General features: G+C 49.6%; 2 protein-coding genes across 2 annotated transcripts; both read right to left on the bottom strand.

The window, feature by feature from the left end:
* Window positions 1-4,183: 4,183 nt before the first annotated feature.
* On the bottom strand, window positions 4,184-4,803 carry H6S33_010550 (uncharacterized protein; the record flags this gene model as incomplete). The annotated part of the gene is made up of 2 exons (XM_044842101.1): window positions 4,184-4,236; window positions 4,305-4,803. 2 exons carry the CDS (start codon window positions 4,801-4,803, stop codon window positions 4,184-4,186), a joined length of 552 nt encoding a protein of 183 aa, XP_044696480.1.
* Window positions 4,804-7,909: 3,106 nt separating this feature from the next.
* Window positions 7,910-9,500, bottom strand: H6S33_010549 (uncharacterized protein; the record flags this gene model as incomplete). Its single annotated transcript, XM_044842090.1, has 3 exons — window positions 7,910-8,523; window positions 8,600-9,147; window positions 9,214-9,500. The coding sequence occupies 3 exons, from the start codon at window positions 9,498-9,500 to the stop codon at window positions 7,910-7,912; spliced, it is 1,449 nt and encodes a 482-aa protein (XP_044696479.1).
* Between the last annotated feature and the right edge of the window lie 6,025 nt (window positions 9,501-15,525).

The raw sequence follows: 15,525 nt of genomic DNA, 5'->3' as shown, positions 1-15,525 counted from the left end.
CCATCGATCGTGAATCAACCTCGGTCTAATGTGCCCCGGGCCAGAGGGATGGGGAAATGGGGGAAATGGAGGGACGTCCGGAGCTCCTCCGGCCGGCGGCGGGGTGGGTGGGTTGTAGTTTTGATACTGCTTTGAGGTAGATTATGTTATACTTGTGGGCGGAGAGTTGTGCGGGTGTGCGTGGGTCGGGGGGATAACCGAACCGCGGTTGGGGATGGCCATGGCCTATGGATGGATGGCCTATGGCAATATGGGGCGGTCTTGGGCTGGGGGTATTGGTGGGTGTGTTTGGAATCGAGAGATGAAGGGAGAGAAGAAGAAGAGAAGAAAAAAAAGAAGAAGAAGAAGAAGAGAAGGAGAAGAAGGAGGAAGGGAGGGGGAGAGAGCTGATAATTAAAACAATTAAAATCCAAAACCCACAGGCAACTACACCGAGAATCAACACCTCCGTACGTCTATCAATTCCCCCATTCTCACCTCCTCCCCTCCTCTCCACGTAACACTTCATATAAAGAACAAACCTCCACATTCCTCATATCCCTATATGCGGCGATCCTATCATCCTCTATGTACCTACATCTCCGTTGCGAAGGTCGCGGCAGCTGCGTGGATCGGCCTTCTCTCCTACACAGCCCGATTGGGTATATTTAGGCACGTAGCGAGCACGCGCGTGAAGTGGGACGTGCGGAGGCTGAAGATATCGGTGACCGGAATTGGGATTTGGGGGAGGGGAGGGGGCACGCAGATCTATCTTGGAGGGGGGCGTGGGGTGGGTTTGTGGTATTAGGAATATTGGGGGTAGGTTCTTCAATTCATGTTCTGTCACTCGTGGAGTGTTTTCGCACTCGATGCCGGTTGGGTATGTTTAGAAACAGACGTACAGCGGTACTCTACACTCGGGAGAAAAAACTACATGTAACAATCACAATTCCAATTTAAGGCCCAGCTAGTTAGCGCTCGTGGCAGCGTATTGGTCATGATTAGGCCATTCTGCACACTGAAGGCTATATCATGAGTACGAGTCTCGCTCGTCTGGCCTGCCTGTTACTCGTCGCCGGTCAAGTCCGCGAACGGTCTGTCTCAGGCCAACTGGCCGGTCTTTCTTCTTCGTCTACTTCCTTATGCCTTAGGAAGTTACGCATGATCTCAATTTCTGAAAATACGTACCAAAGCCCACACATGTTTGCAACTCCGCCCTGAAGTCCGATCAAAAACTTCCATCACTGATCAGGAAATTAAAAAAAGTACCTACCATCACAACGAACCAACGAATTCGAACCCAACCCAACGAACCCCGCAAAAATAAAAATAAAAAAAGGAATCTGTTCGCAGAGGAGTCCGAGCTCTCCTCATACCTACTGAACTCCATTCCGGCCTAATTAGTAGTAGTAGTATTATCGAAAGGAAGAAGAAGAAAATATGCAACACCGATCCTATATCGGAATTGCTCGCGGAGTGTCGGAAAGGACGTGGGTTAGGGTTTCTGCGTGGGGGGGTGCGAGTGTTAGTTATCGCATGAACATATTGGGAATTCCGCGGGAGTTTCTCGGATGTGAGAATGGTTCTTAAGAGCTCGTGGTTTCCCTTCTTTCTTTCTTTCTTTCTTCCTTCATTCTTCGTTTTGTCTTCATTTGGAAGGGGATCATGGGAGGAGGATTTGATGCCACCGTTCCACGCCAACCGGCTTACCGAAGAGCCTCAACCTCACCTAACCTCGGGGGTCTCGACCGCTTACATAAAGCACACTTATACACCTAACCCATAGCCAATCTCACCGTTATTGAGCCTCACAAAGAAAAATGTTTTCTTAGTTGTGACGTCATTAATGAGCCATTGCATTAGCGGCGTTCTCCGAAGTTACAGGCACGAGATTGCGGGGGTGATGTCATGGAGAGAGAGCGAGGGTCGAGAATTGGGGACAGAGGACTCGATCACAGAGGGGTGACCTGGAGGGGGAAGATGTTAAACGGTTTTAACGATCGGCGGGTGCCTGACGTAGGGTGACGATGGATGGGAGGGATGGAAGGATGAGATGGAAGGGATGGAAGATGGAAGGGGTGCGGTTGATGGCTGATGGGCGGTGATCTGGGAATGGATGGTGATCTGAGAATAAATGGGAATGATCTGTGGATTGGAGGGATGGGGCGAGGATTGTGTTCCTGGGAGGGGAATGGATAAGGGGGAGGTATGGGAAGAGTTATTGCTGCGAGGGGAATGGGTGGATGGATTCAGGGACACGGCGGGACGGGTGGTGGATTGGATTGACAGGCCTAGAATTGTGTGGGAGGAAACAGGAGGAAGGAGCCGGGGGAAGAGGAGGAAGGAAGGGACCCGTGTTGCGAATATTGCATATATTTGATTATATAATCAAATAATTGAGCCGGAGTGATAGTTCGTGATGGGGTTTACCGCGCATGGAGGATCACCGGCCGGCCGCCTCAGAGACATTATTTATATTCGGGTTACGCATTCCTTAGCAACCAGGTTGTTGTGGGACCGGTTGCCATGGCAACCACACAGATCTCGCAGCTTTGAGAGACGATGGCTTCTCAATCACTGGGGATGCTAAGGATATTTTCGATTTTTAGGGCCGTTTAATGTGCCTGTAATTCGGTGTCAAGCTCGCGTGGCATTATTGGGCTGATTAGGCATGTGTCCCTGTGCGGAATTGGGTGCGTGGGTATAACAAGTAGAATTGCTGAGCTCCAGGATCTAAAGGAGATGCGGAGACTCCCTACAAGTACTCAGCTTCCACGATGTCGGCTTCTTAGCGTGGACCTGATAATTCTTTTCTCTAAGAGTTGTACGGCCCATGGATCGAAAAGGGTTGCGTGTGACAAGTGGTCCGAAATTAGTGGTCCTCTTTGGATGAAGATGACACCTAATCTTGGGTTCCGTCTCTAGCTACGAAACGTGTTTGGAAGCTGTTGGGGGTGTCTTGTGTACTTGTAGTAAGGCCTATATTTTGGTCTGCTTATATAGGTATCGAGCTATTTCCAATCATTGTAAAACAGATCGTGATTATTAGATCACTCGTTGAAAATGCTCTAGGCGTATGGAAAGAATTACAAATAAATAAAAAACTTTATTCTACTCCGAGATATGCGGTCGATCGAAAAAGAGATCTTGAATATCTGGCTCTTCAAATGACGCTGAAACCGTCTTCGAACACATCATGTGAACACTCTGTTATGTCCGATCCGTCGCTATAAAATCTCTGCCGATTTTACTTATATTTTCATTTCTCATTCATTCATGTCTATCTCGCTTCCCTTTTATCCTCATTTTGTCTTTCTCGATTCCCGATACCTGTATCATCATGTAGTGTTATTTACGCGGGGGGCAGGGATAGGGGGTATGCATATACGTATAGCAGTTTAAGGTAAAATCAAGTCTCGTTCCCAGACCCATTCGGTATTTTTCTTTTGGTGATTGTAGTTGGCTAATTATCTACCTGGAGGGTCGTGTGTGCTTACCAAAAGTCCTTTTTTTTGGTCTGGTTGCTATGCCAAAAACCCCGACTTCTATGCCAAACCCCCTACCGGGGTGAATGAGAAGCCCGACCGCCCTGCTAAACCGCTTTCCCCCAGAATATTATTATACCAGACCCCACTGGTATTAAAAACGATATACCCAACCATCTCAAAGAATAAATTACCCAAAACCAGAAATCACCTCGACGAGAACCGGTTATCGAGTGATAATCCAAGATTAGAGATTTCTGTTTTTTTGTTTAATTTATTAATCGTATGCAGACATGATTAGAGAAATATTTTATACCCCGATTTACTTTGTATTAAAAATACACCTGCAAATATTATTAGGCATTACTCCTAACTCCTGAGTTTGAAAGATCATTTATTAATTTGCGAAGACCGTACTGGAGCTCGAGTGTGATAATTCACCCATTTACATATATGAAACGAATTCGCCCTGGTTATTCTAGTGATCGTCTTAATGAGTCAATAAATCAATCAATTCTAATAACCTCTTACTTGAATTAGTATTCGTGTGGCTCACACAACAATACTCTACACTTTTCGGATGTGGGATCAATGTTTGGATTCGAATTTCGTTGTCATAACGTATCACTCGTTCACAACCAATGGGGCCAGAAAAAACATCAAATCCAACGATCTTTAACCTATAAACAAAGCCCTCCCCTCCTTAAAATATTTTTTATTTACAAAGGCAACGGCGGATCCGACGCCAAAGTCACATCCACACATAACGGCGCTATCACAATCATTAGCCAAAGCCTCTCTGCCCACAAAACTAACGAAAGGAAGTGAATATATACATACCTGCCACCCCCACGGGCTTGTACCTCAATTCCCACCTATTACCCGACGCCGGCCTCACACACAATCCCGCGCCATCCACCAACACAAACTCCACCTGCATCTCCCCGTCCACAACCGGTGAACACCCAAACCTCGCATCTAACGCCGCCAGCTGCTGCGTCCGCTCTGTAAGAAAGATATTCCGCGAGCCATCTCCAGCGTCGTTTTGACCGGAAACTACAGCGTGCAATGAGGTGCTGTTGATCAGCGTGCTGCCTTGAAGCTGGAAGGTGTTTGTTGCGAGAGACGGGGTTGGGGTGAGGTAGATGTGCTGATCGGTGCCGCCATTGGACGTGAGGGTTAGGTGTTGTAGGTCGATGGAGGGATAGCTGGCGTTTTGGACTTGGAGTGAGAACAAGATGTCGATGCTATTCCAGGTGACGTCGGGGGGGTTGCAGCTCTGGGCGGTGGTGGCGCCGATGGCGAGGGTGCTGAGGAGGAGGAGGGAGAGGAGAAGCATGATGATTGGTTTTCTGGGTGCGATTGATCGGGTGTGATGGGAAGATGAGATGAAAAACAACTTGCGTATCTTTGATATCGATGATAGGATGCTGGGTGAGTGAGTGAGTGAGTAGAGAGATCTTATCCAATGGTGATTTCGTTGACATTTTATAGCATTTTCAGATCATGAAATATCACCACAACCTTTCTCAAGGAGGACATCGTGGAAACTTAATGAGTTTCATCCCGATGGCACAGCTCAGCGCTTTCATGCAATAACATGGTCACGATATTTCTCAAAGCACAGTTTCTCTGCTGGAGGAGTGATATAAAAAGATATGAGTTGACTAAAATCCCATGCGGGACTCCCGCGAAAGTGGTGACTGTGGGACCATACTCCAATGTTGGAGATACAAGCGCTGCACAAATCACTAAGTATGAAGAAAGAGGGTCGAATAAGGTTAGAAGTATCTTTCTAGGAATTTTTGAATTCATGCAAAGCTGGATGTGGGCCCACAGAAGGAGATACAAGCGCCTGTGTGGAGAAACGAAAAAAGCTTGATCCATGCCGTCTGGATTACAAGCACATTGTCCCTAAGGAAAGCTACATCTTCGGCCTTCTACATGTTGAATCTAGCGCCTATCGATAAGGCATATTATAGGCATGTGGTTGTAGGGAGTAGAATAATAGTCACGCCGTGGTTAAGATAGAGTTTTATCACAGTAGAGTACGAGTACTTACTACGACGTATAACCAATGATATCTAGCCGCTCCCTCGCCTAACAATAGCCTTATCCCTGGCTGTTTATGCTTATATCCTCACCGTGTAACCATCGTTCCATAAATTGGCATTAGATATCATTACTCACCTGTGTAACAACGGTCCCAACAGCGCTTGCAGTTTTTTCTTCCTCCCTCCAGGCCATCGCCCGTAAATCTCTTCAAATGCATAACTACCCGCTTGTGAATTTTTTTTTTCAAGCTCTCGGTACCTAAAAGGATTGACCTCGGATGTGTATGCTTAACTCCTCACGATCATTCGCTTGTGGTGGCCGACATGATAGTTGGCATTAGTTATGTGAATCTGATGATTCTGCATGTCATGATATTGGCATTATACCATTATACAAGATGACCTGCAGCGGATGACCTATGTCACTGGTCATGTAGCATTTGTACCTACATTTGTCCCAATCGTATGTTTGAAGTGCGTGAACATGTTAACAGTCTAGTTGACCTGTACTGCCTGGTCAGGACAAAGTAAATACTCAAGAAAAATGGTGTCACTTCCAGAGTACCGAGTAATAGTGCTGGCAGGTATGTGTACCGAAGAATTGGCATCACAAAAGCACCTCCCACGTACCGCGTGGAATGCTTAATTATTACTCACACACCTGTGGCGCTATGAAGAGGATTTTTTTCATCTGTACCTAAGCAATCTCGATGCTCCGCTCCACTCACCCGCCAAATTGTATTGCCGAAAGAGCGCTTTCAGAATTGTAGACAGAGCAGGTATATTTTTCTTCTCTACAGCACAGAGTTCTAGGCTTTATGTTTCCTCCAAGGTTACTAAAGCATGTGCTATTTTTAGCATCACCGAAAAAAAAATACACACTTTAGGCAGGTCAAGCACAAACTCCACCAAATTAACCGGCCAAGAACCACACAGGCCGGGGGTGCAAAGTAAAGGTAAGCGAATATGCACCAAGAGATGGTTAATTATTAACACAAATGGCGAGAGTAGCCAGTTAACAGTCGTGCTTGGGCCATGGTGTAGTTTACTCTGAATTCAACTGTAAGTCCATACGTAACCACAGCACGGGCGAATGAGAACTCCACGTGTACTTGCTATATGGCACATATTACAACCTCGATATGGGCGAATGATGGATCCACGTGTGGGAGGGATTGAGAAATGCATCGGCGCGGACAATTAATTCCGCTGCTTCATGGAGGGCACGGGCAATTGAGATTGAGATCACGGCTGGTACAGTAGGTACAGATTCTGATACCCACTGTATGTATGTACCTACGGGTGCCGGGGATAAGGTACGACTCGAGTTTCGGCTTTTTACATCGTGCACTGGCCACGAAAATGAGTGTTTCAGGCTGTGCATGGTCGGGTCAAAGAGTTGCTCTACTATTCTGCAATTACAAACTCCCTCCTCCTCCACGTGTCGGTCGGTGTTAACTAAGGCAGGTCCAGAAAGCTAACTCCACGCTGGACCTTGAATTCACAACGTCCTGGACTCTTGGCCCGCGCTCGGTATTGTCGGCGCCCTCGACAGCTGGTGGACGCCTCAAAACGCCGCTCATGGGGAAGTCGACTGTACCGAGATTTTCATGCAGCGCTTCTTTTTTTGGTGTAAATCATTTGTAGGCTATCCGATGGGCCGAAACAGACAGACAAAGGGCCAGAAGCATCTCCAGACTTCTGGCTGGCTGGCGTGGAAGAAAAAAAAAAAAGTGTTGAATTGATCATTCCGCTAGCTACTAGGTGAGCACTGCCACTGCTCTATGAAGGATTCCGGAATGGTCAATTCTACCGAGAAATGCACTTCAAAATACACTTCAGAATATACAAACTTGGCAGTGGTACTATGAATCATCACTTCCATCATCTCCTGTTTTTTTTTCTCTCACATTGAAAAAGTCGCATGTTGCAAAGTCTTGGATATTTGTAAGAGAATAGTAGGCATGCGGCAGTGATATGCATTATTAGCAAAAAGAAACCAACAGAAATCGGGCCAATCAGGTGTTGAGCAGCACCACCATCATTCATCATTATTCCATCATAAGCTTAACTAAAAGTACAGACGTCGAGTAGAGTAAAGGAAAAAAGATAATAATAATACTAGTAATACTGTTTCCCACAAAAAAAAAAAAAAAAAACTCCTTGAGCGCAAAGCATAGCAAAGAACGAAAGTGAAAGAGAAAGAAAAAGAAAAAAAGAATTATTACAAGGAAACAAGTAGTTAGTGCAGTCCAGCCAAGCCCATCGCGAGAAGGAAAAAAAAAAGACGGAAAAAAAAATCCTTTTTTTTTTAACAAACGCCACAGCCCAAGCCCAATCAATCAAACAATTCCACTTTTATATCCACCATGACGCAATTCCGCCACCAGCCTAGTTATCAAACCTCACCAGACCCCACCGCATCGCCTCAAAGAAGTCTCTCGAAGGCACGCACGACCACTCGCCCTTGACATCCTCGACATCGCCATACAGCCCCGTATGCCCATACGGGCCCTTCGTGGTCGGGAACTCCTCGGGCGCCCAGACCATCTCCGACGCCTTCTTGGCCTCCAGGAAGTTACCGTGCACAAAGCCCGTCTTGACATCAAACAGCCAGTTCGCGACCGCGATCTCGATGTCGAGCTCTCCGCGCCCCTTGCGTGCCGCCGGCGACACCAGGTCGCGCGCGGACTCGAGCGTGTGGATGAAGCCCTCGATGTTCATGTCAAGCGGCAGCCCGGCGGGGTTGCAGTTGCCGCGGCCAGCGACCCGGATGCGTGCGGTCTCCTGCCAGGCGACAGAGGGCCGCGAGAACATCTCCGGGCAGCAGGCGGGTACCGTGATGGCGAGGTCCTTGAGGCGCGGGCATGACGCGATGAGCGAGCAGATGTGCAGGTGCGGGTGCACGGCGTCGGAGCTGGGGTGGCTGAAGCCTTCGTCCGACAGAGGGGTGAACTCGAGGAGCTTGAGGGTCTGGAAGGAGCTGGCGACCAATGCGGCGACACCTGTGGAAATGGTAGTTAGTATCAATTGAAACCCTAACCCTGAGACAGAATAGTAGACAGAATAGACAAGACATACCCTTGATTGTGATTGAACTTGCGCCGGTGATGTGGATCTCTTCGAGGTTTGTGGCCGTGCGTGAGATGTAGTAGAGGTCCTCGTCCGTGATGGGGTTGAGGTTCGAGTCACCAAAGATCTTGAATCTCTTCAATCCGCTGAAGTTCAATCCATTGCCGGTCCTCAACACTGCGTGGTCGGTGTTGTTCGCCGGGTTCGTCACCGAGCTCTCGCGCAGGCCAATGGTGAGCAGCTCGAGCGATGTCAGACGCGGGAATGACATCAATCGCTGCCACTCTGCCTCCGTCCCGAAACGCAGCGTGGTCCATGGCACGACGACATTGCGCGCGTTGACGGCGTTGTGCAGGATCTGGAAGATGTACTTGTTGGTGTCGTGCTGGTAGATGCCGTTGAACCACAGCCGGCGGATGTGGGCGGTGATCTGGGGGTAGTCGGTGAAGAGCTTTGCGGTGGACTTGATGGATTTGTAGGGGTCCTGGAAGACGGCGGGGGCGAAGCCGGGGGTCTGCGAGCTCTTGTCGGCTTCTCTGAACGATTCTTTGCCCCATCTGTAGCAGTTGTGTCAGTGTTTTTGAAGAAGACAAAGAAGCTTTAATGGTTCGCGGAGTACTCACTGTTCACCGCCTCTCCACCGCCGTACGTAGACATCCTTGAGGGCGTATGACAGCGCCCAGTGGTGCCATCGTGAATTGACAAGTCTGTATGAGTTTACGGTGTTCCAGCGCAGGACATCTGTGGGGACACGACCGCGGACGTAGCGCTGGAGGGGATGACGCTGGTTTGATCGGGGTGCCTGCGTCAGGCCGTATGTGTATGTGGGTTCTTCATTGACGTTGAGCTCGGCGGCGAGCGTGAGGATCTGCGAGAGAATCTCGAAGGGGAGGTCTTCGAATGACGGCATTGTTGTTTGGGTTTTTCGAACCTTGGGCTCTTTGTTGTATATGTCTGTTGTCTGTGGGATACAGATACAGGTGATAGCTATAGATATGTATGGGATGATAGGTATATATCAAACGGAAGCTTGACGGTGTTGATGATGTATGTGGATATGATACTTTCATTCCAGCTCCCGGTGGGCATATGCTTATATAGCTTCCTCACGGGCCTTGGAGCTTTAGTATGTAGCAGTTGCGCAGAGACACCTTCAATCCTACTCTACCAGTGGAGTCCCAAAGGTTGCCCCTGGATGGGGTACCGATGATTCATTTCTGGCAAGACCTGATCACGATGCTCCATCTTCCTTTCTCTCTTGCGGTTAAAAACGTAATACCGCAATCCATGTGCAGCAAGGGAGTTTAGTAGCTGCGGGACCAGCAGGTCCCAATTAAAAAAAAAAAAAAAAAAAGAAGGAAGAAAAGACGAGGTTAAGCACGAGCATGATGCGATTTCGAGTAATTGGGGCCTTGTTGGTGGTGGTTAACATGTTATGCCGTTAACGGGAGTCCCTACGCGGGGACCCTGTCCCTTTGTCTCGATGTGCAGCAGCGTGACCCTTCCACTGGCTGTGACCTCGTCCAACAACAACAACCACAACAACGGAAACTTACCCCATACTTTGCTAAGCCCTACCAAGGATACGGTGTGCGCCTTCCCTCTTTACTGGAAATCCGCGGATCCCTAGGGACGATGCAGGTGAATTACCTAAAAAAAAGGCTCAGTTGCCTGCTCTCGCTCTCGGTGCTGCCCATCACCTGAGCGTTCAAGAAGGTCAGTGCTTTGGGGGAAGGGAAAGTTCTAGGTCCACGTGGGTGAAAATTTACCCTCTCTCTCTCTCTCTGAGATTTCTTTCTTCTCCCTGGACTTCCTAGCCAAAGAAAAACATCGTGAGAATGACATAACGCTTGGACAAGCCAAGTATCTTGGCATATGTGTCCCTTGTTGAGGCCCTCACAGCATGATCTTCCATAATTGTATAAGCGGTGCAACGTCGGTCCACGTAAGGGCAGTATAATTGATGCTATACTCGGTATCACCGCTTTTGCTGCAGGAGGTGTTGAGGATGTTGCTGTATCCACTCCATAGAACTAAGTAGCTCGCTGGTCGTGGTCGTTTGAGATATTAACCACCATTCTTGTAGGTAATGGACCAAGCACTCAATTCACCCGCCATGATTACTAGTATCACAGAGCTCTCTCCCCGGAGCACGTATGTACTATGTAGCAGGAAACCATATATAATTCTCTCTCGAGTTATATATTTCCGCATTCGAACTCCGAGCTATCCGCCAGTCTATTCAATTCAATTCAATCCCCAGCATAGTAAACTTCCTTGACCGGCGGCTTCACGACCCTTCCCATTATTCTTAATTCACACACACACTCTCTTTGTTCTTTGCTGTGCTGCCAATATTGCTGCTGTGCACGGTATGAGAAATACACTTCCGTCTTACGCGGCAACTTCTCTACGGGTCAACCCTCCCTTTTCCAGCACGCCGAAGATCACCCATCATCCATCATGATCTGAAGCACATCACAGTTATTTTTTTTTCCCTTTCTGCAGGCCGGTTTGAAAACGACGAGGAAAAATCTACCGCTCCCGCAAAAAGGAATATCACTTGCCTTTGAGGATGTACCAAACGTATGTGGAGCAGGGGGGGGGGGGGGGGGTGTTCGAGTATCATGTAGAGTCGTTACTTCTACTTCTTGCTGCTGCTACTCTACTCTACTGATCTACTCTAGCTCCATGTTGTTGTTGCGACGGAGATGACCTCCTCACCCACAACGTTGAGTGTCGTGACTTGAGTAGCCGATGATGTGATCCACACTAGCCCTCCAGCCAAGGCTCTAGTGGCAAGAAAGAAAGGAAAAAAAACCGACGATGCGGGCACTCTAGAAGCAAACCAAGACCCAACTGCTATCCACCGAAATAGAACAGGTCTGGAAAATACTTGCTTTGTAACTCCCCCCATCACACCCACCACAGCATGCGGTAAGCGCTCCCGAGCAGAACGTCCAAACGAGATGTTCAAGAACGAAGGGAGGAGGGCAAAAAAGAAATTTTTTACTCTGCCTCTCTCTAGCTTACGCTTTGTTGCATTCGTTCGTTGCTTCGTTCCGCCGCCAGAAGGAGGAAGAGAAAGGAAAAAAAAAAAAAAAAAAGGTCACGATGTTACCTCGAATCTCTAATGCCCAATCGCAGCATTGCAGCTGACCTCTTTGCTCCGTGTTTGTTGTGTACCTAACTGCTACTCTCTACCTACCTACCCATGTACTCAAATTGCAACATCTAGTCAATTGGCGAGCGCGCGAGCTGTTGTGCTCTTGCTGCATCTCCACATCTAATTAGCCGCAGGAAGCAATTCGTTTAAGCTGCTCCCCTTCCAAGGCCGGCCAGCTACGTAGATGGATGGATGTATGGATGGATCTCGGTTGTCCTCGGCAAACAACCCCAAAAGCAAAAGGGCATCACGTTCACGGCTCTCGACCCCCAGCTGAAACGGAACGGATGAAGCCATCGTGAGATGGCCATGAACAATTACCCTCACCTCCAGCGGACATCACACAGGGCTGCCGCGGACAGAAGGTGGCCGGAGTGGACCTCGCCGGTGACCTTGCTTGTGGGGTAGGATGCTGGTGGGTTAGGGTTGGCCAGTGCGGTTCACGATGCACATTGCACATTGCACATTGCACACACACAGGCACTGTGGCCACATGACGGTGGTCAGATTTGCCCCAGGTTAAACTCGGCAGCAGGCTTTGCTTTCTCTCTTGCGACTGCCTTGCCCGTGGGCTGGAGATGCGCTCCGAAAGGGGATATGTAGCGCGCGAGAGGGAAAAAAAAAAGGGGGGAGGGGGGGGGGGGGGGGGGTGGGGGGTGAAGAACAATGACAATTGTTCATCTGTAAGCAATTGAGGCTCGCGAGGTGAGAATGCCAAGAAGTCGTGATTGCGACCGTTGTGTGTGCCTGCCTGCCTGCAAGGTCTCAGGAACGATTTCGGAGCCTCTGCTTCAAAGAGAGGGCAGGTCTCACTACGAAATTAAGATTTTCCCGGGCACCTGGGTCTACGTAGATCTCCCCTCGTTTAATTCTCCGCTTATCTCGATGCTCCCTTCCCTTCCCTTCCCTTCCCTCCCTCCCGTAGCTGGGGAAGGGAGGGAAAAGAAAACCCTCCGGAAGTTTTTCGAGATAAGGTGGCCGGCGCTGTGTGGTGGAAGAGAGAGAGAGAGATAAGAAAAAAGAGTGAGGTGATGGATTCGATTAGCGGTTGTCATTTGGTAACCAGCAAGACACACCACAACCACAACCACAACCACAACCACAACCACAACCACAACCACACACCACCACCCCCCACACACCCAGCAGGCACGGGCTCTTATCTTTGCGGTTGATCATTGCGTAGACAAACACTAGGAAATGGGTAGTGATAAGATGGGGCTGCGCTTGTATTTAGTGAATCTATGCCCCCCGTCATCTCGCTTTCCGCACACGAAAGAGAGACCTGGCCGGCTATGTCTGCTCGTCTGTCTGTCTGTCTGTCTGTCTGTCGGCCTCCCCTCCCTGGAACTTCTGTCTTGCCCGGCCGGGGTGAGGGGATCCGCAGGGAGGGAGGGTTGATTGCTTATCTCTCTCGCTCTCGCTCCTTGGGCGGCGTGGTTATCTATCAGTGCAGCGCAGATAAGCGCGCCTTGCTCTGGATCTACTGATCTTTTACTGCTTTGAAGGATACGATGCGATGCGATACGGTACTGTACCGGGGCTCGACACTTTCCGGGTAAACAGAGTTCGGGTCGGTATCACGTCGGGCTTCGGTGCGCTTTGTTGGGGAGGGATTGGGATGGGATGGGATGGGCTTCATCCATCGGTGGCTATCGGGCGGTGTGCATGCGCGGTCGGGCGTACCGCAGGAGAGATAAGAGGGTGACATGACGGGATGGGATGGAAGGGGATGGGATGTGATATGGGGATGGGGATGGTGATGGTGATGGTGATGGTGATGGTGATGCTGTCCTGCGTGGGTGGGGAGCTATTGCATTGTTCCTATCATGCAGCGGATATCGACGTCTCGATTCGATTCAGGCCTCACCCAGCACTTGCTGCTGCACGGCGCCAAACAGGTCCACGACCACCCCATCCGTGTCTCTCTTTCTAGGGCCGACATCATCGTCCACTTCATCCATCAACCGGGTCAATCGACGGCCAGTATCCACTCCGCGCAGCCCGAGCCTTATCATATCACGCATACCTGCATTCATACATACCCGCCCCGCCCGCCGCGATACACAACCAGCACAGCATCCGCATATCCAGCCCTCGATTCGTCCCGTCCCATCTCCCCTCCCCTCCCCTCCTTATCGCACCCCCTTCCCGATGCGCTGGCCGCCGACCCCACACGCTGTCTATCGGAGGCTGGGGATGGAGATGGAGATGCGATGTGGCCTCACGGGGGTCGCGGGGTTGGGGGTGCTGCCGGGGTTGAGATTAAGGGGTTTGGGGGGGGGGGGGGGATTAACTGCTGCGGGTGTTAACAGGTTGAGGGTCAGGTCGAGGTGCGCGTGTCTGGACCTGGAGGGAGGAGGGCGCGGCGGTGGAAAAGGTGTTGGGTCGGTGCGTGTTGCGGGCGTCGGCGTGCGTGTGCGGTGGGCAGGAAAAACACTTTGACAGTTTCGAGGGTTCGGTGGATGCGTTTGTCTGTGTTACGTGTCCGGGCGTGATAGTTACAAGTTTACGTACGGCGTGACAATGGCCATATGAAGTAGATGTTCTAAAGCCGAAACATGCAATTGGATGCTTTTTGTTCAACGTCGATAATGGGTGATCAAGCCTGCTTCTTCTTCTTCTTCACAGCGCATCACCCGGATCCCGAAGCCAATAGCTGCTGAAAGGTGTCGTTCAAGGCAGTAAGGTTATGACGTCGAACAGGTGTCGGACAGGCAGTGTCGAACAGGTGTCGAATAGTAAAGGTCCCGCTGTCAAGAGGAATAGTGTCCTGTCCGGGTTCCTATAAGATAGCATGTATCAGCCTTAGACCTCGATATCTTATACTCATCCTACTTTTCAACAATATCGATAACCACCCATCCATCCCATCTCTCTTTCTACGCCAGAGTCCGATCCGCGAGCCGAAAACCAAGCTCCTATAAATTACATGCTATATATATATATATATATATATATATATAGGCTTATGTGCTCGACCCGTAATCCGTCACGTCAACGTTGACCTGGGCCGAGATGCTCGGATGAGACAGAGTCAGTTGTGGTCTGCCGGCGCCAACCGGACAGCCAGGTGGCCCCCAGCCCGGCAATTTCTGCTTTGTGTGCGCGCGGGTAGCTATTGTGTATAGGCGCTGCCCGATGTCAAAACGACGGTCACGGGGAAGGCGCGGGTATGAGTTATGCGTTCCGGCTCAGGAGTCGGGAATTCCCTATGCGCATGCGCGCGGGGGCGTCGATTTAGGGTGTCCATGTATGTATATGATCATGATAGCATTGCGTAAAAACCTCGAGCAGATGCACGTCCGCTGCGCTGAATTTATGTGATTGCGCGAGGACATCTAGGGACCGTTATATATTACCATTAAAATCGGCAAACGCGAGGCCGCGACTGGTCGGATATCTCGAGCTGTTTGTGCTGCCGCGAGCGGCTGGTCTCGTGCGGCAGTTTAACAGGCAAGGAGCACTGATATCGGAGGTGGATTATATATGTAGCTTGTAGAGACTGCAAGCCTTCCCGGGGTGAATATCTATATGTATATAGCTATATAGAAGATCTCGAGACCGAGTATACGCATCAACTCTATGATATACCGCAAAGGCTCAGGAATATATAGCGCATCCAACTGGACTTTGAGAGTGGGCTTGATTGGATTGGCCATATATGCTAAACCATAGTCCCACTGATCCGAAGCGTAAACTTTCGTCGTCTTGACCAGCTAGTGGGTGTGAAGTGTTCCATAAATATGTATAAATGAGGTTTGAACTC

Source organism: Morchella sextelata, assembly GCF_020137385.1.
Source record: "Morchella sextelata strain SCLS chromosome Unknown scls_5, whole genome shotgun sequence".
Classification (NCBI taxonomy): domain Eukaryota; kingdom Fungi; phylum Ascomycota; class Pezizomycetes; order Pezizales; family Morchellaceae; genus Morchella; species Morchella sextelata.
This window is presented reverse-complemented; position numbering and strand designations above follow the sequence as displayed.